The sequence below is a fragment of the Aspergillus tubingensis genome, assembly GCF_013340325.1.
Source record: "Aspergillus tubingensis WU-2223L DNA, scaffold_1, whole genome shotgun sequence".
NCBI classification, from domain to species: domain Eukaryota; kingdom Fungi; phylum Ascomycota; class Eurotiomycetes; order Eurotiales; family Aspergillaceae; genus Aspergillus; species Aspergillus tubingensis.
Window position 1 is genome coordinate 223,187 of NW_023336275.1, and position 23,406 is coordinate 246,592.

At 52.0% G+C, this 23,406-nt stretch overlaps 9 protein-coding genes across 9 annotated transcripts; 6 read left to right on the top strand and 3 right to left on the bottom strand.

Moving 5' to 3' along the window:
• Nucleotides 1-949: 949 nt before the first annotated feature.
• On the top strand, nucleotides 950-2,077 carry AtWU_00075 (arabinogalactan endo-1,4-beta-galactosidase; the record flags this gene model as incomplete). Its single annotated transcript, XM_035495191.1, has 2 exons — nucleotides 950-1,276; nucleotides 1,349-2,077. The coding sequence occupies 2 exons, from the start codon at nucleotides 950-952 to the stop codon at nucleotides 2,075-2,077; spliced, it is 1,056 nt and encodes a 351-aa protein (XP_035351084.1).
• Nucleotides 2,078-5,057: 2,980 nt separating this feature from the next.
• Nucleotides 5,058-7,420, top strand: crzA (putative C2H2 transcription factor Crz1; the record flags this gene model as incomplete). Its single annotated transcript, XM_035495192.1, has 2 exons — nucleotides 5,058-6,351; nucleotides 6,417-7,420. The coding sequence occupies 2 exons, from the start codon at nucleotides 5,058-5,060 to the stop codon at nucleotides 7,418-7,420; spliced, it is 2,298 nt and encodes a 765-aa protein (XP_035351085.1).
• A 1,445-nt stretch (nucleotides 7,421-8,865) lies between these two features.
• Nucleotides 8,866-10,614, bottom strand: AtWU_00077 (alpha-1,2-mannosyltransferase ALG11; the record flags this gene model as incomplete). Its single annotated transcript, XM_035495193.1, has 3 exons — nucleotides 8,866-10,032; nucleotides 10,087-10,222; nucleotides 10,277-10,614. 3 exons carry the CDS (start codon nucleotides 10,612-10,614, stop codon nucleotides 8,866-8,868), a joined length of 1,641 nt encoding a protein of 546 aa, XP_035351086.1.
• A 401-nt stretch (nucleotides 10,615-11,015) lies between these two features.
• AtWU_00078 (putative mitochondrial export translocase Oxa2) lies at nucleotides 11,016-12,038 on the top strand (the record flags this gene model as incomplete). Its single annotated transcript, XM_035495194.1, has 1 exon — nucleotides 11,016-12,038. The coding sequence occupies one exon, from the start codon at nucleotides 11,016-11,018 to the stop codon at nucleotides 12,036-12,038; it is 1,023 nt and encodes a 340-aa protein (XP_035351087.1).
• Nucleotides 12,039-12,772: 734 nt separating this feature from the next.
• On the bottom strand, nucleotides 12,773-14,695 carry ptcF (type 2C protein phosphatase ptcF; the record flags this gene model as incomplete). Its single annotated transcript, XM_035495195.1, has 3 exons — nucleotides 12,773-12,884; nucleotides 12,938-13,957; nucleotides 14,019-14,695. 3 exons carry the CDS (start codon nucleotides 14,693-14,695, stop codon nucleotides 12,773-12,775), a joined length of 1,809 nt encoding a protein of 602 aa, XP_035351088.1.
• Nucleotides 14,696-15,142: 447 nt separating this feature from the next.
• Nucleotides 15,143-17,362, top strand: AtWU_00080 (transcriptional repressor TCF25 family protein; the record flags this gene model as incomplete). Its single annotated transcript, XM_035495196.1, has 1 exon — nucleotides 15,143-17,362. One exon carries the CDS (start codon nucleotides 15,143-15,145, stop codon nucleotides 17,360-17,362), a length of 2,220 nt encoding a protein of 739 aa, XP_035351089.1.
• An 845-nt stretch (nucleotides 17,363-18,207) lies between these two features.
• On the top strand, nucleotides 18,208-19,426 carry AtWU_00081 (vacuolar membrane PQ loop repeat protein; the record flags this gene model as incomplete). Its single annotated transcript, XM_035495197.1, has 5 exons — nucleotides 18,208-18,318; nucleotides 18,380-18,981; nucleotides 19,044-19,093; nucleotides 19,151-19,209; nucleotides 19,280-19,426. 5 exons carry the CDS (start codon nucleotides 18,208-18,210, stop codon nucleotides 19,424-19,426), a joined length of 969 nt encoding a protein of 322 aa, XP_035351090.1.
• Nucleotides 19,427-20,267: 841 nt separating this feature from the next.
• rpp1 (ribosomal protein P1) lies at nucleotides 20,268-21,032 on the bottom strand (the record flags this gene model as incomplete). Its single annotated transcript, XM_035495198.1, has 4 exons — nucleotides 20,268-20,314; nucleotides 20,407-20,539; nucleotides 20,672-20,749; nucleotides 20,964-21,032. The coding sequence occupies 4 exons, from the start codon at nucleotides 21,030-21,032 to the stop codon at nucleotides 20,268-20,270; spliced, it is 327 nt and encodes a 108-aa protein (XP_035351091.1).
• Nucleotides 21,033-21,537: 505 nt separating this feature from the next.
• Nucleotides 21,538-23,246, top strand: AtWU_00083 (uncharacterized protein; the record flags this gene model as incomplete). Its single annotated transcript, XM_035495199.1, has 8 exons — nucleotides 21,538-21,757; nucleotides 21,827-21,908; nucleotides 21,974-21,998; nucleotides 22,046-22,324; nucleotides 22,371-22,540; nucleotides 22,589-22,802; nucleotides 22,851-23,036; nucleotides 23,091-23,246. 8 exons carry the CDS (start codon nucleotides 21,538-21,540, stop codon nucleotides 23,244-23,246), a joined length of 1,332 nt encoding a protein of 443 aa, XP_035351092.1.
• Nucleotides 23,247-23,406: the final 160 nt, after the last annotated feature.

Here is a 23,406-nt window from a genome sequence, read left to right on the forward strand (position 1 = left end):
TACTGGTCTGTTTGCTGCATTGGGCCTGGGGTCTGTGATTGCGTGTATGTAATGATGCTTGGAGGAAGGGTCAGGCTATACAATGTACCTGCCTTTCCCCTTTTTCTTTTTTTGGGCTTTGGATAGCTGGAGGCAGCGGGAGTAGGATTTTGCTTTGCGGAAGGGTTGCCATGGAAGGACACGATGCTGATGACCAAGTCGCGAGAGATGATGAAGAGAACAACAATATACACAGAGAGAGAGACAGACACACGTTCACGATCCACTTGGGTGCGCCAGTGCCTTTCTGCCGCACATGGGAAAAGCGGGTCACCGTTTAGCCTAGTGTGCCGATACTTTCTATACCGGGGGAAGCCGGATGAAAGATGAAACCGGCCAAGCAGAACCACGAGTCCGTAGAAGCTTAGGGAGGAGGTCTGAGAGCGTCTCCTAAACTAGATTTGGAGTACACCGAGAAGTCGTCGTATGTGCCCATGTGGCTTGCAGGGAGTCTGGGCGACCATCTGACCTCGGGAGATGTGGGTTTACCGCAAGTTGAATCCGACTTCTCGCTAAGTATGGAGACAGGGAGCCCACGGTACGGATGCAGAATGGGCTCGGGCGTGCCACCGGCCGATCTGCACAGACGGTGTCATGTTCCTCCACCAATGGCTCGGCAGATTGGAAACACTTGGTGTCTCGCGATGCATGACCTGACGCTGACTGCCGTCCTGCATTGATTAAATGGTGGAGAACTCCGGTGGTGTTTAATCTATATGGGCAGACGTTATTCTTTGCCTTCTCCGTGTCATTTGTAAGACGGACCCGGTGGACAATGAATGTCTCAAAGCGGCCAGTCGACGATGTCTTTTAAAAGGGGCTTTGATGCCGGGATTGACTGACTCGTACTGCTGGATCCAACCGTGAGAGTGATAACCGGGCTCATTACAGGCGAGCTTCGATGACAGCCATGATGATCTACCCTCTACTTCTTTCTGCATTGCCTCTGCTCAGCAGCGCCGCGCTGACCTACCGCGGGGCGGATATCTCCTCCCTTTTGATCGAGGAAGATGCTGGCATCAGCTATAAGAACTTGAATGGCGAGACCCAGGCATTGGAGGATATTCTGGTCAACAATGGTGTCAACTCGATCCGACAGAGGGTGTGGGTCGATCCCAGCGATGGCTCGTACGATCTCGACTATAACCTCAAGCTGGCCAAGCGTGTTCAGGCCGCGGGTATGAGTATTTACTTGGATCTGCATCTCAGTGATACGTGGGCAGACCCCAGTGATCAGGTCAGTCCTACTGCTGAAAGAAAAGACTACACAGGAAAAGAGCTGGAACACTGATATAAGGGCTGTATATAGACTACCCCTACCGGTTGGTCGACTACGGACATCGACACACTCACCTGGCAGCTATATAACTACACGCTCGAAGTCTGCAACACCTTCGCGGAGAATGACATTGACGTCGAGATTGTCTCCATTGGCAACGAGATCAGCAGCGGACTTCTTTGGCCACTGGGCAAGACCAGCAACTATGACAACATCGCGAAGCTTCTGCACTCCGGAGCCTGGGGAGTGAAGGACTCCGACCTGACCACGACCCCGAAGATTATGATCCACCTGGACAATGGATGGGACTGGGACGAGCAGGAATACTTTTACAAGACCGTTCTGGCTACGGGGTCACTGCTCTCCACGGATTTCGACCTCATGGGAGTCTCGTACTATCCATTCTACAGCTCGGAAGCAACCCTGTCGTCGCTCAAGACCAGCCTTACGAACATGCAATCGAACTACGATAAGCCCGTCGTGGTGGTGGAGACGAACTGGCCCGTGTCGTGCCCGGACCCTGAGTATTCATTCCCGTCGGATCTCACCTCGATCCCCTTTTCGGCTGCAGGCCAGGAGGAGTTCCTGGAGAAGCTGGCAGAAGTGGTAGAGGGCGTCACGGATGGACTGGGCATTTATTACTGGGAACCGGCATGGATCGACAATGCCGGCCTGGGATCCAGCTGCGCGGATAACCTGATGGTGGATGTTAACACGGATGAGGTGTTGGAGAGTGTCACTGTGTTTGAGGACCTGTGATTTTCCTCGCTTTTCTGTTTGAGAGCACCAGGATGATGCATCTCAGCTATTGTGTATTGTATTAAGTAGTGATGTTCCAGCGTATGTGTGTGTGACTAGTAGTATATGTTCGTTAATAATTGATCAACAGTCAGTCAGTTACTCAATTCTGCTACCTGCATCACCTGTACACTGCACAATAGAGACAAGTTTCAGAACAAGACAAATGAACAAAACTAGATAGTAAGCACATCCATTAGGGAAATAACTGATGTAGATCTAATGAAGAAAGCGACACTACCGGGCCGCGCGCGCACAAACACCCACACACCGAAATGATGAAGCCTGCGGTTGAACCGTGGACCTGCAGGTTGAGAGGGGCAGCAGACAGGGTGGCTGTGCAAACCAGCGATCCAGTTGGGATCAGCGGTGTTTCAAGCTGCAAATGGTATGGTTTGGCCTACCTATGGATCTATCTAAATCAGGGCCAGGAAATTTAAACCCTGACAGCTTGTCGACAGGAGAGATGGAGAATGTGTGTGTCGTGTGTGTGTGCAACCGAGATAGGGGGAGGGGGTTAAGGCTGACAGGTTCTTGCTGAAGAGAGAGAAAGTTAACTTAGAGGATGGATCTATCGGAAATAATAATCAATGATTATCGTAATACGAGAGGATCAGTGCGGGATATTTTGGCATATCACCCTTACTGTACTACGGAGGACTACTATTTGAAGTAAATGATCCTTGACAGGATGATGATGTTTTTCCGACCTGCATGACGCTGGGGAGATAAGAACTCTCGGATACGGAGTAGTATTTATGGAGTGTCTAATTAGGGCAATGAAGAGGGAATTCATCCTCGCTGCAGCCTCTCAGGTCATGATCCCAATCATACACCCTTGTCTTCTTGTATTTTTATCTTCTTTTCGATTCTTGTTGATCAACCTGATGAGAGTGAGATAGACAGGCTATTTTTAGTTATTTCATAGTTATCTCCTACCCGATTAGATCAGCCGGCCCTCATCAGCATGAACGAACTATCGTGACAGGCTGTGATGAATCAATCAATCAATCAATCAATCAATCATCTTTTCAGCTGTTCTTGCTTTGGACCCTTTTTTTCGATCAGCATCGTACAGGTTAACTCGGCTGTAGGCTACGTCAACGGTTTTGTTTGTGGTTTCACTCTTCGTTCTCATCTCAGTGTGGATCCTGCAGTCTGCCTTGTCAGATCAACATACACTCTTTCTCTTTCCACATTCATTGATTGAAATTTACTGAGAGATTAATCCCGCATGATGATGATGCTATTCTTACTACTTTTCTGGTCAAGTGGGGGATAGATGGGGGAGAGATACTATTCATTCTCCCTTCTTTCCAGACAGCTTCCATAAGGGGGTGTCCCCAGTACCTTCTAGAGTATTGTATAAATGTAGTAATACTGTGATAGATATAACATTATCTCAAAACATCACAACTACAACACATATCCTGAGCACGCACAAGAACCAATCAAATCCCATCAACTAAGGAAAGCTCGTCAACTCAACAGTGCTTCTCTGCAGCTCATTATCCCGCAGCTTACGAAATCGTGTCTCAACGTCATCGAGAAAGCTGTTGGGAGTTTCTCCATCTCCAACGTAAAGTGTGACTGTGCCGATCTGTTCGCGCGTCTGCTCTCTGGTTCCGCGGGGTGGTAGATCGGGTGGTGAGGCCGAAGCGTTGAATGGTGCCGTCCTCGGGTAGGAGATGAAGAACGTTGATCATGGCTCCAAAGTTGCCAATAATAAGGAGAACGGAAGGAGGACCGGTGGAGCGGGTGAATGTGTTTTTGAGATGGGAAAGCATGGGTATGTGAGTTGAAGCATTTACATGGTCAAGTAACCTGGCGCTCAAGTGCAATGTTCTCTGGGGATGGTGATTAATGAGTATCTATGGAGGGGATTGATCCCTTATGGTAGATGTAGTCCAGTGCACCAGGCGGAGATTCCTCCAGTCAGAGACAAATTTGGAGAAGACAAGGATAAAATAGCAAGGGAGGTTTCTATATTGGAAAGCTAGGCAGGCAGTTTTGGGGTAGTATACTTTACTGTAGTATACAATAGTAAATTAGGCGACTCTACTAAAACCAGTGAAACTTACTGGAAGAGGGGATTCAAGGTACCTTATTGTACTGGAATAATATATAATAGACCCCCCAGCATCGTTAGAAACTAAACTAAAATCCATTAATTCGATAGATAGTTTAATAATTGTTTTTTTTCTTTTTGAGAGGCAGACTGTCTGGCCTGAGGAATACTTGCTTTTGCACGTGCCCCGGGAATCAGGCATCGGGAATCTGGACGAGTTTCTGCCTTGAACTTCCTTCTTGGACCGTCAGCTCAGTTTCATCATCATCCTTTTTCGAGTTTCGATCTTCTTTCCTGTTTCACCCTTGTCTGTCTCTGTGTGCTTGTGTGTGTTGTGTCTGATTGAGTCTGCATCCATCTTCCTCGTCCCTAGTCAGCGGCTGAGGATCGTCCTCTGCCGGCATCTTCCCCGGCGCTTGTTGGCGCCCGAGAATGTGTGCAACGACTTTCCCCCTCCAGACCGACTGCGCGCCGCGAGGCTGAATCGCAAGGCCCGTCTGCCTTACTCTCTCTCTCACTCACTCAACTCTCCCTCTCCCTCTCCCACCACAATTCCACACCCCCCTTTCCCTCATTTGCCTCTCTCTCTCCCCTTCCTCTGGTCGCTCGTGTCCGCCTTTCTGCACGCGAATTTTCCATTGCTGTGCCGTGCTGGACGTCATCCACTAACTCGTGCCCGATTCCTTGCTACTTACTACCTCCCCCTCCTGGCCCTCCTCCACGCCCACTTCCCTCCCTGCGCCATTTCTGACTCGCTCTTCCCCGCGTTTCTTCAGCTTCTCCGTTAGCTGTAAGATTGGACCGGACCTTACCTTCCAACTCGACTAAGCCTTGCTCATCGCGTGGGATCTATTTTTGGTTCATCCTCTCGTCATGGCATCCCAGGACAACCTGCCCGACTCGGGGCAGTCGCCCGCTGGGATGAGGAGCCGCAGTATCAGTCCATATAATGATCCCTCCGCCGGTTTGACCTTGGATGTCTCCGTCGCAACCACTACAGCTCCTTATACCTCGACTTCCTACAACCCCTCCAATCCAGGCGCCTCTGATTCCTACGGCTATAACCCCACCGGTTATCTCTCCGCACCCTCCGCCGCGCAGACGCTGGCCCCGACCGATCACACATACTCCCACAGCCTTCAACTGCCACAATCCTTCGATGCTGGGTTGATGCCCCAGCTGGACCAGTCGACGGGCCTGTCCTTGCAGCAACAGCAGCAACAACAACAACAAGCGACAGACGAGAATTTCTCTAATCTGTTGAACTCGAACCCCGCAGATTTCGACTTTGCCCTCTATCAGAACCCTAGTCCGAACAGCACGGCCGCCCCGGACTACGACTCCCCGCTCCTGCTAGACCCCCAAGTTCACGGTCAGTCCCGACCGGGCAGTCAAGCGGTAAACCCCGCCGACCTCGTTAGCCAGATACCCTCTCCTCATCCTTCGGCTTCTCCGCAATTGTCCCCAATCTCCCCCCAGGACCATTACCAGCACTCGTCTCCCGGGCCCATGTCGCCGCCCAACTCGACGCCGGGGACTTACTACACCCCGCAACATTCCCGCCATACTTCCTTGGACCCTGCCAGCGCCGCATACATGTCGGGCAATGTGCATACCGATTGGCAGGCAGTCATGGCCAACTCCGCCTTCCAGGGCCATCGACGGGCCCCATCTGAGGTGTCTGAGGTGTCATCCGCTGCCCCATCTCCCTACATGTCCCAGCATGAATCTTTCGATGGCGTGGAGAACAACCCCTCCCCACTCCTAGCGCCCCAGCATGACCCCGGTCTCTACGACAATGCACTGGGCATTGAATCTTTCACTTTGTCCGATGGTCAGCAACAGCACCACTCACAGGGCATCAGCCCCGCCCACAGTCCATATATCTCTCCGCAGTTGATGCCTCAACAGCCCACAGATATGATTCCCAACGTGCCGTACATCTCTGCTCCTGCGGGCAACACGCAGTACCCCACCCCACCGACCGACATGTACGGGGAGGGTATGATGGTCCAAGGAAATGGTGGCATGGGAGATATAGGTCAAGCATCGCAAATGGCGCCACCCTCTATCAACGTGGAATTCGCACCCCCGGCGAAGAATCTCAACCTCCCGCAGACGAAGCCCAGTGCGGACTTGGACTCTTTGAGTCCACCCGTTGCCATGCGTAAGTTGTCACTGCTCGGCCTGTTCTTTGCGGTCTCTCGGACAAAGCTAATTGTGAGCTTATAGGCTCTCGCATGCGTAGTAAGTCGGACCCATATGCCCACCCGGCTTCTCGCGCACGGTCATCATCTACTTCGACCAGCCTGGAGCCGTTTGTGCCTCCATCACCCCGGTCGCTGTCGCCTTTTGATACCATGAGGGGCCAGCCACATAGTAATCCCAGCTCCCGAGAGCCGTCTCCCTCGCGATCGGGTCGGCGACTGTCCACGTCGTCGATCGACAGTAGAAATTACATTCTCGGTCTTGCGGATCCTCAGAGGCCTGGGGGCAACCCCAACGACTCCAAACGTGTCCAGAAACACCCGGCCACGTTCCAGTGTCACCTGTGCCCCAAGCGCTTCACGCGAGCCTACAACCTACGATCTCATTTGCGTACCCACACGGACGAGCGGCCTTTCGTATGCACTGTCTGCGGAAAAGCTTTTGCGCGACAGCATGATCGAAAGCGTCACGAGGGGCTGCATTCGGGCGAAAAGAAGTTCGTCTGTCGCGGTGACCTCTCGCGTGGTGGACAGTGGGGATGTGGTCGGCGATTTGCTCGTGCGGATGCTCTGGGTCGTCATTTCCGTTCCGAAGCTGGTCGGATCTGTATCAAGCCATTGTTGGATGAAGAGTCTCAAGAGCGGGAGCGCACGATGATGGATCAGCAGCAGCACCTACAACCTATACCACCTCCGTTGATGGTGCCAGGAATGGATGGCCAACATACCAGCAATTTCGTTCTCCCTGCCGCGTTGTTGGCCCAATACCCCGCGTTGCAGACCTTGCAGTGGGATCAAATCCCTGCCACCGCAGACGATCCCAGTGACATAGGAGGCCGCAGCAGTTTCGATGCCAGTTCCGGCGGAGAGTTTGGATTTGATGATGACGAATCCGGCCTCAGTAGTGTCTCTGGCATCAGCGGGAGCTACGGAGGCCCGAGTAACATGTACGATGTGAACAATTCGGGCCAGATGTTAGGAGTGAACCCTGCAGACTCTGGCTATCGAGAAGCCGATTGGAGAGCATGACAACGCGTGTCTCGGTGATGCTCGCTTGCCCTCCCATATTTTCCTTCATTCTTAGCTCGGGTGCTATATCCTTTCACCCAATTTTTCTTCTTCTTTCCTTTCCCCATCTTTATCATTTAACAGGCGATATTTCTTTCCATTCTACCCGAAATCCGAGGCAACGGGTGCAGCAGGCTTCCTCATGATTTCGATTTCTCAATAGAACAGGGTTTTGGCGTTGAGATACAGGGAGACGGATTGGACTGGTGATTGATTGATTGATTGCCTCATGACGGCGGGTTTCACTTTCATTCAGACCTACCAGTTTCTTTTTTTTCTATTTCTTTTACTACTTTTCTTTCATTCTCAGATGGTCTAACCGACCACACATTATCATTCTATCTTGTTACGTGATTACGAAGAATCCTTGAACTTCATACCCATGGAAGATGCTCCCGGTTGTGTTTTCGTGTGCGAGGTTTAGGTTTTTTATTTATTTATTTTCTATTTCGCTATTACCCAGGGAAAAGGGATGCAATTTTTGAATACGGATTATTAAGTCATTTTCGTCACATTTATTGTCCTACTTATAAGTGAGAGGTGACTTTTTTAAGCTCATGTAATTGACTGGTGCGCGGTACTGACATACTAACAAACAGAATACATATTAGTAAGTCCACTGTGATATCCACATTCCCAAGACAATAATAGTATTGTATACAGTTCTCTTCAAACAGTCCATATCCATCCATCTATCTATTCTAACTATCTCTATCTATTCAAATTACCCTAAAAATAGAAGCAAAGCTTGATTGCAGCCCCAGCCGAAGGCAAACCTACCTCCTATACGAGCGCTCCATGCATAGATTGCAAGGCAATCCTCTAATAAGGTAAGTGTATCAATAAGACTGAGTGTTACTAGTTAGCAGCACTAGACATAAATATAAGTATTAGTTCAGCTGTGTCTGCCTTGACATTTTTTCTGATTCTGGGATCTGGATGAAGACAGATAGATGTAGTAAAGAGTAAGCAGTAAGCAAGCTTGTACTAGTAAGGATTTAGGTTTCAGTGGAGGGGATGGTGGGACATGAATACTGCTACCGCCACCACCACTACCACTACTACTAGGAGAGGCAGGTACTGTTTTAGTCAGGATGTTATATGCTACGCTTCAAGTGAAGAGGGGAAGGACAGGGATGTAAGGTGAAGTATAGAGGACTAGAGCGGAGGAGCATTTTGTACTCCCCCTTTGATACAAATGATATACTATACAAATACGTTGATGATGATGGATGATGGATGATAATGCATTCATAAACCCCCCATGCCGCAGGAAACGCCGAACAGCTGACCAGCTAGCTCAAGTCCTTAATGGAACAGATAATAGATATGATTTTTCTTTTCAGCTCACTTTAAGAGGTGGGATGGGATTGGATTATCAGATTTCCGCTACAACCATGAAACGCTCACCGCACCAATTTCCCAATCTCCTCAATCCACTTAGCATGGAACTCTTCCTCGGTGAATCTCAACGCAGACTTCCTGGCGCGTAGCCGCATCGCGACCTTCTCTTCAACCGGAAGCGCAAGCGCCGCCTCGAACGAAGCAGCGAATTGCTCCTCCGTGGAGGCGCGGAATCCCGTGGCGCCATCGCCGAGGTCAATGACGATGTCTTCGCGGGGACCGCCGGAGTCGTGGACCACACTGATCAGACCGGCGGCTTGGTACTCGACGACGCAGATGCCGAAATGCTCGTTCCACATGGCGTTGACGCCGATGGAGGCCGTGGCGAGGTGCTCGAGGATGGTGGGCCAGCTGGCGTCGCAGATGAAGGTGGTTTGGTCGCGGATGCGGAGTTCGTGGGCTAGTAGCCGGAGGTTGTAGATGTGGGTTTCGTCGGGGCTGGCGTGACGGACAGAACCGATGAGGACGAGCTTGGGCTCGGTTTCGGGGTCGGCGTTCTGGTCGCGGCGCTCTTGGAGGAAGCGGGCGAAGGAGCGGAGGAGTAAGGGGTGGTTCTTCTCCGGGCGGAACTGGGCGATGTACAGGATAAGGGGCTGGCGGGTGCGTTCGGTCTCTGGGGACACGGTGATGGTGGACTCGAGTTCGGAGACAGCAGTGGGTGGGAAGATTACGGTGGGATCTTTGTGGGGGTTGGTTTGGCGGGAGGGACCCCAGATGGTGCGGATGTGCGCTGATGTCCAAGAGGAGTTGCACATGACGACATCGACGTGGCCGCCTACCCAGCCGTAGAGTTTGGCAAATGCGATCCAGTACTTCCGCTTGACCTGGCCCTTGAGACCCTTTCCGGCGCCGGAGTTGACGCCTTGCAGGCCGGTCTGGTCGTCGAGGGATTGGAGCATGTCGGTGGAGATGGTCGGGTAGTGCACGTAGGCGGCGGTTGGGACGGAGGGGAAGAGAAGCTTGCTGAAAGCGAGGGTGAATGCGTAGCCCATTGTGTCAACGAAGATATCCGGAACAAGGAGGTTGAATGCATCCCAGGCAACGATGAGAGAGCCCAGGGATTGGCCGAGCAGAGTCATGTAGGGGTACATGCTGCTAACGACATATTTGCGGGTAGTGAGATAGAGGAGGACGACAGTCGGGGAATGGAGGGTGATGTTGAAGCGGTTCTGAGGTCGTCAGTATGTGCATGAAAGACATGGGGATGCTAAATGGAGTGGTACCTGGACCCGTTCCAGCATGGCTGCTTTGTTGACCTCATGATCGCCGGTATAGATGGCACAGATTGCCTTGGGCCAGCGTTTCTGGGTTGCTCTCACGGCCTCCCAGAGAACACGTTCACCACCACCGCCTGCGTTACTGTAGGAAAGTGATCAGTAGGAGTTGCAACGAGGGGGTTGCCGAGGGCATTACCAGAACGGATGGAAGAAGCCGATGATGCCATCCCATTCTTCATTGCGGTTGGTGCCAGCGGTTCCGGAGCTGGAGCTGGAGGTATCGACCTTCTCCCAGTCCTCCTCATCACCGGAGTTGGTAGCAGAGGCAACCTTTGTACGAGTAACGTGTTCTTCATCGTCAGCGCGGACGCGCGAGATGATGTACTCGCGGCGAGAGCGGGTACGCTTCTGGACCAGCCAACCGACACCGCGGAGAACTAGGCGGAGAACACTCAGGGGCAGCTGGGGGAGCAGCACACAGGTCGCCAGGAGGGCGAGCACGGTGAGAACCGACTTGAGGATGAGCAGCATCATGGCTAACGAGAGACAGCTGCGGACATGGCAGGTGGATGAGGAGCGGAAGAGAAGAAGAATGAAACTGGCCAGCGTGGAGGTTGAAGACGAAGCGAAGAAGCGGGTCGATCTCGAGATCCTTATCGATAGCCCGTATTGTATGGTACATTACATTACATACATGATATACTGACAGTATGGTCAATCATTGTCTTGTTCCTATCACCACGTGATATCTAACTTCCACGTGATGACATGTTTTCCACCCTCGGCGGCCTTTCAATTCATTCTGGTCTGATTCGATCAACTCGGCGCGGCATTGGTGAGGCATTGTCTCCTAATCCCATACTTCCATTATTTCATTCTTGTACATATTCTGTTTTTCAAACTCATACGTCCAGCCAACCCGCCAATCCCTCAACATGCGGCCCTTCCGATTGTCGCATCCCGCACGCAAGACGACGGCTTTCCAGCAGGTCCGGCATTTCCACCCAACCCGTCCAGCTCCCTTCATCAACGAAGCCCTCGAACTCTCCTCCGCCTTTCTCCATAATGTCCACGCTATTTCCGGTCTACCATGGGCCGTCTCCATCCCATTGAGTGCTCTGATCGTCCGAACAACCGTTGCTCTGCCGCTACAACTCTACAGCAAGATGCAAGCGAAACGAGAACGGGATGCGATACCACTTCTCCATGCGTGGAACCGATGCTTTAAAGAGAATTTGCAGAAATCAGAGGACTACACTCGCGAGGATCGCCTATTGCTCGCCAAAATGGACCCTACAAGGGCCCAAAAGCAACAACTCATGAAGCAATACCTGGAAAGGAAACGAATCGTACACCGTCGCCTGGGCGTTCCCCGGTTCTGGAAGCCGCTGAACTTCCTCCAACTACCCATCTGGATCTCCATCATGGAGAGTCTCCGCGCCATGTCCGGCAATGACCGTGGTCTAGTGCCCTGGCTACTATCGCGCCTTGAGCCCGAGTCCGCGGATCCCTCGTCTGCCCTGCATCTTGCGGTCGAGCCCTCACTCGCCAATGAGGGTGCCCTTTGGTTCCCCGATCTTCTGGCCGGAGATCCTACCGGTATCCTGCCTTTGGCACTAACACTATCTATCCTGCTGAATATCCGAATGGGTTGGAAGGCCCAGCCTCTGAAGAACCTGGCCGATCTGCCCAAGGTAGAGATGTACAAGCAGCTTTCCTTGCGGGGAATTCGGATGTTTGTTCAGGTGCTGGCGTTGAATGTGGGATTGTCATCCTACGTATCAGAGATGCCTACCGCATTGATGATCTACTGGCTCACCAGTACGAACGTCGCTACGTTGCAGACCTTACTCCTGGATCGGGTGCTTTTCCCGGTCAAGCCCCTGCCTGTATGGAAGAGGCACTACGTCATGTACAAAACACCAAAAAGCCTGGCGCCTCCGGCCAAGAAGTCATGAAGTCAGGTTATGGACATGACTTGCAGACTCATGGGAGTTTGTGATGCCAGGCTATAGCCGACCGGAACGGATCCAAGGATACGTAAGACAGGTCCGGTGATGTAGGGGCTGTGCTCACTCACGAGTACTGAAATGCGCCTGAGGTAGTTTCGCTTTAGAGGGCCTCACTTGTTTATGAAGGAAATGCGTCGCGCTTTCTTCGATCAAAACTACCCGGGTGCAATCAATTCGTGGACACACGTCCATTATTTAACCCATTGTGCCATGGCCTGACCTGACGGACCAGAGACAGGGTGCTCGAGCTCCGAGGGAGCTTGACAATCTCAGCGCAACCGGGTGTGGCGGACATATACCGCTTTGTACTTATATAAAATCTCGATACCCCAAGAATAGCATCAATTACACTTGCAAAAGCAGGAGTTACACTAATGTAACGGTCTATGTCATGTATATCTCATTTCATGCTAATTAATGCATACTAAAGCAAGTGTAAGTTCCCCATCAGGCTCCGCGCGCGTAACGCCGGCTGTACTGCCAGTCCATTTAGTCAGGGTGAAAGAAAATCATAAAAGACAGTAAATGCCGTCAACCGTGTATGCATGTATCACGAACGGGCATCAAAGACAAAGTATAAGAAGTGGGAATGGAATCGAGCATGTTTTCTTGCGTCTCTCTTTTCTGTCTCTTTGGCGCCAATCGTAATAATGTCTTATGGTAAAAGTTATGGGTTTAAACTACAGCTTGGCCTTGACGCTCTCCTCGGATGCGCTGGCCTCTTCGTTGATGGTGACGGTGCGGTTGTCAGGGCCCTCGCCGAAGAAGATGACCTCGACAGTTACGTCGTCGCTTAATGAAGTTAGTGGGATCCTAGTGAACGATAAAGTAAGGAAGAAGCATACCGGTATCTGCGGGAATAAGGACTGGGGAGAGTCAGCAAAGCGGAGACCATCTCCTTGTCCTTTCCTCCCATGGCATTGCGCACAAGGTGAGTCGCAGCGTTTTGATCCTCAACGGTGAAGCGGCTGGCTGCTCCAGCGATGTCGTACTGCTGTTGACGGATGGGACGACGTTGGCCTTCAGCGTCGGTCGCCTTGGGCCCCTCAACAGGCAGCTCAGACTTGTTACCAAAGCTAAACCAGCTCTTCAGCCAGGCCTTGTTGCTGCCACTGGCGCCGAGCTGCTGCTGCTGCTCAACCCACTGGCCGACAAGACCGACAACTTCCTCGTTGCTCAACATCTCCCAGAGACCGTCGGTTGCAAGGACGAGGAAGTCACCGCTGCCGGGCTCCATCTTTGTGGTGCTGACGATTGGCTCGGCAGTCACGTAGGGAGGAGTCTTCAGCAGGGGATGGGGAGTGCGACCAAAGAACTGTCGCTTGATCTTGTCCTGAGTATCCTTGCTCCACTTGTAGAATGCATCTCCGAAAGAGCGACTCGGCTCGAGCTGTCCGAGAATCCGTCCGTTGCGCACAACGTTAGGCTCCCCGGGATGCTCCTCCCGTAGACGCTTCATCTCAGACGGAGTTCCACCAGTCTGGTCCTCAGAAAGAGGCGTTGCGGTCCATTTACCGTTCGCAGCACGACGACCCAGAACAGCTCTAGAGTCACCTGCGCAGGCGACCTTCAAATCCTTAGACTGAGAGTCGTAGAAAGCAAGAAGGGCGCAAGATCCGGAAAGAGCAGGCGCAAGCATCTCGGCTGCGACCCGGCGCGAGTTGGACTTGAGCACCTTGTCGACGCTGCTGTGCACAATATCGTCGTCCAAACGAGTGAACCCTTGCTTGATCGCAGCGTCAATGGCAGCGGACGAGGGCGTCAACAAAGAGGGGTCTGCAGCCGCGGCTTTATAGGTGGTGTTCAATTCGCGAGCGACGTAGGAGATGAGAACATTGCGCAACTTGGCAGATGTTGTCCAGCCTCTGTGAAACAGTAGGTTAGCGTAAGAAAGAAACTTGATCGTATGGAATTCTGTAAACGCACGAATGGCCATCAAACACCGCCCAGAACATCCAATCACTCTTAGATTCGCCTTGATTGGCTGCCGCAACGGACGACGGCACCTCGATAATCTTTTCGGCATGATCATCCTCAATTGGAGAATTACTAGGCACCTGCACAATATCGTAGCGGACCACTCCCTTGCCCCGATTCACCAGATATGACTCCTCATTCTTCCTGAGCTTCTGTGTGGCTTGCTCTGGGGTCAACATTTCGAGAACTCGACGGTCAGAATCGTCCGTGTGCTTGGACAATGGCTGATCTCCAGAGATAGGGGCGGTAAAGAACTGATCATTATCCACCAGCAGTGCACGTCGAGTGGCCTCCGCAGGGGCTTCAGCTTGAGCGCCAGCGGTTGAATACGAACGGAGTTGCGACGAGGTTGGGTTCAGACCCGCCGATGTCTGGCCGGTGCCCTGATAAGCGTACCAGGCGCCCGAGGCGACGGCGGTCGAAATGACAGCGATCGAGAAGTTCCGAAGATGCATCGACGACTGGAGGGGGGCGGGGAGATAAGAGGGGTGTTTGCCCGTGGAGGAAGCACGTAGACCGAGACTCCGACTGCTGGAGAAGGACACGGCGCACGGTTTCCTACCAGTGACCTTCCATGCTGGCACGCGACGGGCAGTACGAAGGGCTTGAAAAGCCGCACGACGCATTGGGCCGGCGGATAGAGGACTGTATGTGAGCCGGGAGTGTCTTGGCTACTCTCCGTCTCTGGTTTCGGAGAACAACAAAAGCAAGCAGAAGATAAGCAAGTGAGAAACAGATGAGATGCGGTGGAGGCAAGCAACTACTTTCAACCACGGGATCTCGCCGCCATTGCGTCATGTGATACCGTGTATGTATTGCTTGTGACCTTACATACGGCGGCTTCCGAAAGGGGCTTAAGGAAAACTGACAGAACCCCGCTAAGCCTGTCTCGGCCGTGTCGTCATTCCCCGCGGGACTGCCCGATTCAATCATATTCTTTTGTTCTTTGGCTCTTAGGCTTTCCTGTCAATATCTTTTCCGCGTCGCTGTCTGCGTGTGTGGCCCATTGCGCCTAGTGATATCAGATCACTCTCGACTACTTCTACAGATTCGAATATATTGTCGACTCCTGAATGTCCTCCCGTGCGCTCCGCAAGCTGCAGAAGCAGCGCGAACAAGAGCTGCAGCTGGCACAACTCGAACAAGAGAATGATGACTCGAGCGATGAAGAGCCAGTGGTCCGGCCGTCAAAGCCGAAGCTCAATGCATTCGATTTGTTGAACTTAGTTGATGACGACGAAGAAGATGAGCAGGAGTCCGAGATTGAAGCCGAAATCGAGGAACCTGAGCCAGTGACTCAACCTAAGGAGGAGGTTCCTGCACCTGCACCTGCACCCAAGCCCACAGCCCCGGGAAAGAAAAATAAAAAGAACAAGAAAAAGAAGAAGGCGGTGGCTAAATCGGGGGCTGGTGCTGCTTCTCCTGAGGCTACAGGACTGGATGATATCGACAAAGCGCTGAAAGACTTGGCCGTCAACCCTAAACACCCCGCACACTCCGGTGGTTCAGCCGCCGCAGAAGACCGCGATGCTGGATTCCCGAAAACACCGGAAGCACTTCTTGCCATTGATCCTAGATGCCTGAATGCGACGAACGAGATGCGCAAATTATTTGGAAATGTCGTGTTGGAAAACTTCGATCAAGATACTGGATCGGGTCGCAGGAGAGATAGAGGTCGGGAGACGCTTGATTTAGGACAGGCATTGACAGGTCGGTATAGTCCTGCCAGTAGGGGTCAGAGTCTGGCAGGCGTGACGCAGCGGCGGAATGTTCTCATGCAGGGCAGGGATGAGTGGCCTCGGTCTCCCAGTGGTGGCCTTGGAATGGAGCTGGTCGAAAAGCTCCAAAATGGCTCCACTATGTACAAGATTGTGCACAATTCTTCATATACGGACGTGCAGAGACAGTTCGATATGTGCGTGGAGTCAATGGATCCCCAAAGAATGATCCACCTCCTACAATACAATCCATACCACATCTCTACCCTCCTACAGGTGTCTGAAATAGCAAAGCATCAGGGAGATCATGCGGTCTCGGCTGACCTACTCGAGCGCGCACTATTCAATATCGGTCGTTCAGCTCATTCGTCTTTCAGCAACCTCGTTAAGCAAGGCCAGGCAAAACTTGACTTTGTGCATATGGAAAACCGCGAGCTGTGGCTGGTTGGCTGGAGGTACATTGCTAATCTGGGTATGAAGGGTACTTGGCGGACGGCGTATGAGTGGGCGAAACTACTGTTGAGTCTCAATGAGACTGACCCATACTGCATCCGGCTTCTTATCGATCACCTGGCCCTGCGAGGCCGAGAATACGCCCATTTCGTGGATCTGTGCACACAGACACGTCTGAGCAAGGAGTGGGACGCCCTTCCCAACATCCAGTGCTCGCTTGCGCTGGCCTATCTACGACTTAATAAACCGAAGGAATGCCGCGAGCAGCTGCGTCGAGCCATGTCGCGCTACCCGTGGGTGTTCTGCAAGATGGCGCAAGAGCTCGACATCCAGCCCATGCCCAAGAGGATCTGGGGCAAGATGCCACCCACGGACGCCCATGAACTCTTTACCGAACTCTATATTAGCCGTGCCAAGGACCTCTGGAACACTCCCGAAGCGGTTTCTCTGATCGTAGAAGTGGCCGACACGCTTCCTGACGAAGAAGAGCCCGTTGAACCGCCGGAGATCTCGCTGGATATCGCACGCCATGTCGTACTGTCCGATATCCCTCGGGTCACGACGCACCTGCCCAACCGCTTCGTCGCTGGACGCCTCTCCGCATCCGATCCCCTTCCCCCATACGAGTCGGAAGCCTATCGTCAGCAGTCCGACCCCACGCCATCCTACTTGTCGCAGGTACCAGATGTAGGGCGGCCACAATGGCTGCGAGACCTGCTTGATCAGCTGAACAACGGAGCTATTCATTTCCCTAGGTTCCAGCGTGATGGAGAGGAAGTACACGAAGATGACGTTCCATCGGAGACCGAAGCTGAGGACACCCGTGCGCCGGCCCACCCCAGCGCCGATCAGCAACCCGTTCTCGAACAGTGGCTGTTGAACGACGGGATGCACACGCTGGAAGCATTTCTCCAACAGTATGGAGTTGATCGGGGAAACTGGGGCGAAGTACTTGACTATTCCCCACTGACGGAGTATGTGGATGGCTTGGAATTGGTTCAGCCAGAGTCGGAGCGCGAGCGCTTGCTGCATGGACCAATTCGGGAGGCGATGGGAGACATGGTGGTTTCCATGCTGGAGGACGAGCTCCAGCTACTTCAGTACGACGAGGAAGAAGCTTGATACCCAGGGTGAATTATCGCGTGTAACCTATACAACATTTAGGAAAAGTATTTGCTGCATGGGCATTCAGATGGGCTTAGTAGACCAGTTAGAATATAGATGGTTGTCGATCAAAATTTCTCAATATCACAAGATATTAATTACTTAGAGACAGATAACTTGATCTACTGTAACTGTATTTTATCGATCGTGATGTTGCTGCTATCGCGACCCAGTAAAACAAAGTGTATATTTAAAAATACTAGTAGCAGTAGTACTATATGGCCTGCTTTGCAAGGGACCCCTGCACAATACGACGTTACCAACGGCTATGCGGCTTAGATGCATCCATTCCAGTTATAGAAATACTCACCTACATGTACCCCAAAAGATTTCTACCCACATCCAAAGCAATGATAATTATCATGGGGGAACTTGACAAGCTGATAAGCGATAGGATGAAGCTGAAAGAATGACACTGCTAACACAGACAGCTTAGTCAAAAGCATTCCTGACCGGCTCCACCCGCAACCATGCGCCAATCTATTCAGTCCCCAAGTGACTCAATTGTCGCCATTTTAACTAATAGCTTCATTCCTTCGTGCTTCCCTCCTACACATTCCAGGAAAATTTCTTCAACCACCGGATTCCTCCGAATTGAGCAGCTGACCCTTCATTTTTCACTATCCGCTCTTATCGCGACCCCATGCGCCCGGACGGCAAGGGATTTTCTCAATAAAACCGCTATCATAGGAGGGTTCCTTATCTCTGCCCGTCATTGATTGAGTCGAGCAGTCCGCAAGAGTTTCCCTCCAAACTCTAGCAACAACTCTTGCACCTCACTGCCCCCAGTACCTCAAACCAAGATGGCGGCTCTCTGGACAGCTACCAATGCCGACTCTGTCCCTCTCACTTCTCGCGAAGCAGCCTCTGGCTTGCTGGGTTCGATATCACTCACCTGCTGGATCTTTCTCCTTGTAAGCCCTCTAAATCTTTATCCCTCCATTCCATATACAAACCATACTAACAAGCTCCTAGGTCCCCCAACTAATCGAAAATTACCGCAACGGCAACGCCGAAGCTATTTCCCTCCTCTTCCTCTTCGTCTGGTTCCTCGGCGACATCACCAACCTAATCGGAGGCGCCTGGGCAGGTCTCGTGCCCGTGATTGTCGCCATCGCCGTGTACTTCTGCATCGCGGACGGGGTCCTCATCGGACAATGTCTCTACTATAAGGCGCGGAACTCGCGACAGCCGCGCCCCCGCCGCCGCACTTCCTCTTCCGTGTTCGAGCCAAGCACGCCCGATCCGACGACACCGCTCCTGGGCCGGCGGTTCACTGATGCGTATGCGCAGACAGGCGAAACTCTAGACAACCCTAGGAACTCGACGCGCCGCGCGGAAAGCAGCAGTGATGACATGCTGGCTAAGATTGTCGAGGAGAATGATGTGGGGCGCAAGGCGTGGGTGAAGAATTTTAGCAGTGTGCTGGGCATCTGCGTTATTGGAATGGCAGGGTGGACAGTTGCCTGGCGGACGGGCGTGTGGAAGCCTGCGCCAGTGGAGGAGGGGCTGGGTGGCGTGGATATGGCGCCTGGGGCAATGGTGTTGGGGTATATTAGTGCAATTTGTTATCTTGGGTATGTTTGTTTATTATGCTCTATTGGGGAGGCTGATGGTGCTGGTGCTAACTGGAATATAGGGCGCGACTTCCACAGATCTATAAGAACTACTGCGATAAGTCGTGTGAGGGTATGTATATCTCTTTCTGAGAGAGGTGATGTGGTTGGAGCTAACATATGAGTATAGGACTCTCGCTACTGTTCTTCATCCTCTCTCTTATGGGAAACCTCACCTACGGCGCCGGCGTAAGTCTACCAATTTATCACAATTCTCATGATTCACATAAACCCAGACTAATAAAAACCTTTTTTATAGATCATCTGCCACTCCACAGAAAGGAACTATATTGTGACCAATGTCCCATGGCTGATTGGCTCGCTCGGCACCATGGTCGAAGACGTGACCATCTTCGTGCAGTTCCGACTCTACGCGACACGCGACCAGGACACGGCTGCTGTTTAGCGCGTCTGTTGCACATTAATTTTGTGTTGTGTGTTTGTGTGCTGTTTCTAAGGTTGTCTTGGTTCTATGCTGCTGATGGTTTAGCGTGTCTAGCTAGTACTTTATTGTCTGGGGTTGTATTATTGGTTGGTTGTACCTGTATGGGCTGGCGGTGTCTAAAAGTTCTTTATCTCGATCTTGATCTTGCATTGCGGAGTGGGTATTGCTGTTGTTGTTATCGATATGGATATTGATTTGCTGATGTTGATGTACATCGATTGGCGGGATATTTGTTGTATGGGGAAGTTAGTTGGTGCACAGGGCAGGCGGAGTATAGTATATATAGTACTATAGTATACTATAACCATACGAACTACTGGTGTCTACTACATCTAGATCTACAGAACATATGGAAACAGTGGGAACGAGGTTTTGCTCATGGTCGCATGACAGACATTGCATGAGAGCTGGGGCACCTAAGCTCGAAAGAACACGCCATATAGCAGAGTAGCAACAAGCACACACAACATCAGAGACACAAGAGGAGCCGAAGCCGAATCTCTTCCGCCCCCCCAGGAAAAACCGGAATCGCAACGGCATCGCGGTTTCCCTCCAGAAAGTAGTACTACGTAAGAGACACATTTCTGGTTCTTATTTTCTTCACGACGGAGCCTATCATGCGAGCAGAGCGCCCAGTCCCACCGGATGTCCTTGTCCGTTCATTCTTTCTTTTAATTTTCCCTTTTTGGTCTTCGTGCGGTCGCGTAGTATCAGGTACAAGAAATGCGAGGGGGCGAAAAGGAGGTAGTAAGGAAACGAGATAGAAAAGGAAAAATTAGGAAACCCGAACGGTTGAAGACGCTTAGTCGAAAAGACCGAAGCCCATGTCCTCGTCGGACTCCTCCTTCTCTGTATAGAAGTTAGCCCAAATGTTCCTATTCCTATGATGCCCTGCCATTGCAATCGCCATGACAATGGGTATGTTGTAGTATGTTCCGTACCTTCTTCCTTCTTCTCCTCAGCGGCGGCAGCCTCGGCGGGGGCAGCAGCGCCACCGGCAGCAGCAGCGGGGGCGGCAGGGCCAGCGGAGCCGACGTTGGTCAGGAGCTCCTTGATGTCCTTGCCCTCGAGAGCCTATTGATAAAACCGACGTGTAAGTCTTTGTGTTTGATTCCAGATGGTGGTGGTGCATAGTCGGGTTGAATCGCGAATCGCATGCGATGATGAAACTGAGATGTGTTGCGAAGGTTGGACGGATTAATTTACCTTGGCGAAGATGGAAGTCCAGATGGGCTCAACCTCCTGAACCTTGGCGGCAGACAGGAGAGTCTGGAGCTTGTCGGCCTGTATTGAAGAAATTCCAATATTAGTCCAATTTTGATCCTATAACCTTGAATTTTCCAACCCGGCATTTGTTGCATATTCCGATTCCTTGGTATCTCCTAGTCCCATCTCTTTTCGCGACACTTTCTTATTTTTCCTGCTCTTTCCTAGAACCTTGTTCCCATCCTTGCCTGCCATTCCAATGCCCGGGTTGAAATCAAGGGTCAATACGTACGGTGACCTCGACGCCGTCATCGGCGAGGATGAGGGCGGCGTAGGAGCAAGCGAGCTCGGCAGTAGACATGGTGGTCGACGGGGGGGTTGGACTGGACTGGAGTCTCGAGAGGGATGGGGATAAAAAGAGGAAGAGAAGGACGGGAGACTTTTTTGTAACGGCCTGGTCGAGAAGGGGAGTCGGACGGTGAGTGACTAACGCTTGCCCCGAACGGAAGTTGTGTGTTGAGCACCGCAGAAGCCCTCGCTTAGGGCTGCTCCCGTTTGGGCTTAGTCTTACCACCCCTCGCCCGTGACTTGGCGCTATCCCGCTTCGGGCCAGATAGCTTGGCAATGCCATCATCGCCTGATGGGCTTCACGTTGCTTTCCCGCCCGTGGACTTTACTTCAATGCGGATGTATCTCTTATTAGATTCTGTCTACCTGGCTTGGTTGTTGTGTCGCTGATATAGAATCAACTCGATTACCTCTTTCAATTCCGCTTCATCCGCACCTGCGTCCCCGAACCCATTACTTCGTTATCTATATTCTTCCCCTCTCCTCCCCTCCCCTCCCTCCCCTCTCTCTCCAGCAGCATGGACTCCCCCGCTGTCCCCGCCCCGCTGGACCCGAAAGAGCAGCCAATCCTTGAGCGTCTGTTGCGCACTCGCGATGCTCTCATCTTGCTCAAACAAGACAAGTCTTCATATATTAAATCTCGCGATGTTCTTCCTCTCTATGAAGAGGTGGTCGCCGAGGTAGAAAAGCTCAATGCCGCGCGCAAGGAACAGGATCGCCGGCGGGCACATAATCGACGTTAGCACTGAGTGGGCCTGTGTATGGATGATCGTGACCATAGGAATGCTAACTTGTGCGATGTTCTAGTGGACTATGTTCTTGACGATTGCTTCCAACTCATTTCACTGCTATTCCTGACCGTTGGTCGCAACAATGAAGCTCCTGCCGTGTATGTTTCTACTGCCTGGTCTGAGTCAAAGGTGAACTATACTAACTGTTGTCGCTGTGGTACAGGTACTCTCTTGCAACGACTGTTCAGGTATGCGTGACCGTCTCTGCGATACTATTCCCCTACTAACCGTTCAGCGTCTACTCGACCATCTGGAAGAGGCCGGCTTCTACAGTTCCAAAGACCTGATCTCCATCACCAAGACCCTTGCGAACATGAACGATACCCTCGAGCGATGCCGCCAAGCTTATTCCCCCGCCCTTATTACCCTGCTCGAAAGTCGTCTGGAGAAATGCCAGCTGTTGTTGGAGAAATTGCAGAGTGGTCTGGCCAAGCTGGGTCCGGAACTGGCGGCTACACATGAGACTCTTGTCTCAATTCTACGCTCGACGTCGGCCGTAAACACGCGCTCCAAGGTAGTATACCCTTACCGATCGGAAGTGTGCAAGCTGACACTGGTAGTTTTCATCATCCGAGGTCACTGCGCTTCGGACCCAACTGAAGAAGATTGAGGAGGGCATGAAGGACGGAAAATTCGTGGATGCTGAAGGGGTGCCGCTTTCCGGTGCCCAGGAAGACGTCAAGCTGCTATTGGAACGGTGTTGGCTCTGGACGGAGATCGTGCTGGAACGGTATGTATGAATGGCGACACGATAGAATCCCGTGCTGATATGTCGCAGACAAGGAAAGATCGACGAAAGGTTCAAGGAACAGTACGACAAATTGATCGAGATCCGCAACCAGCTGGACCGTCTGGCTGTGACACAGGCTTGGTCGCTCCGCGAGACGGACCTGTTCGGCTACCAGCGCAAGCTCGACCGGATTGACGAGGCGCGGGTGAACGGCAACTTTGTGGATGCGGAGGGCAACGCAGCAGACATTCATGCGCAGAGGGTAAGTTGCACCGGCCGCCATATATGGTACATACTAACTCGGGTATAGACATTACTGTACCTAATCCGGCGTAGTTACGGGTACATTTATGCGCTGCTGATCTCCTCAGAGCCGGTGTCGGAGGCGCTGTTGCCAGTGTACAACCAGCTGCAGACGCTGCGCAAATGTCTACTGGAGGTACAGGAGTCAGGGGGTGTATCGAACTCGCGCGAGCTCTATCCGTACAGCATGAAGGTAGGTGCTGCTTTCGCCAAACAGAGTTGACAGGCGCTAACGACAAATCAATAGCTCAACTCGATTGACAACATGCGCGTGGACGGAAAGTTCTACGTGGGCACCGACATCCCTGAAGGTCAGGGCAGCGTGAACGCGTTGCTGGCCGAATGCTACGACATTGTATGGGAATTGCGGGCGGCAGTGGACGAGGACGAGCGGACGGCGTAGATGGGAAGGATGTCTTAATATGTACTAATGCGAACGGGAGGATATCTTGCTGGCTTTGGAGGCGTTAGGGAGTTGGACCGTCGTAGTGAATGAATGATTGATCGATTGAACTATGAACCAAGTTGAAATCATGAAGCGATCCCTGCATAAATCCTACATG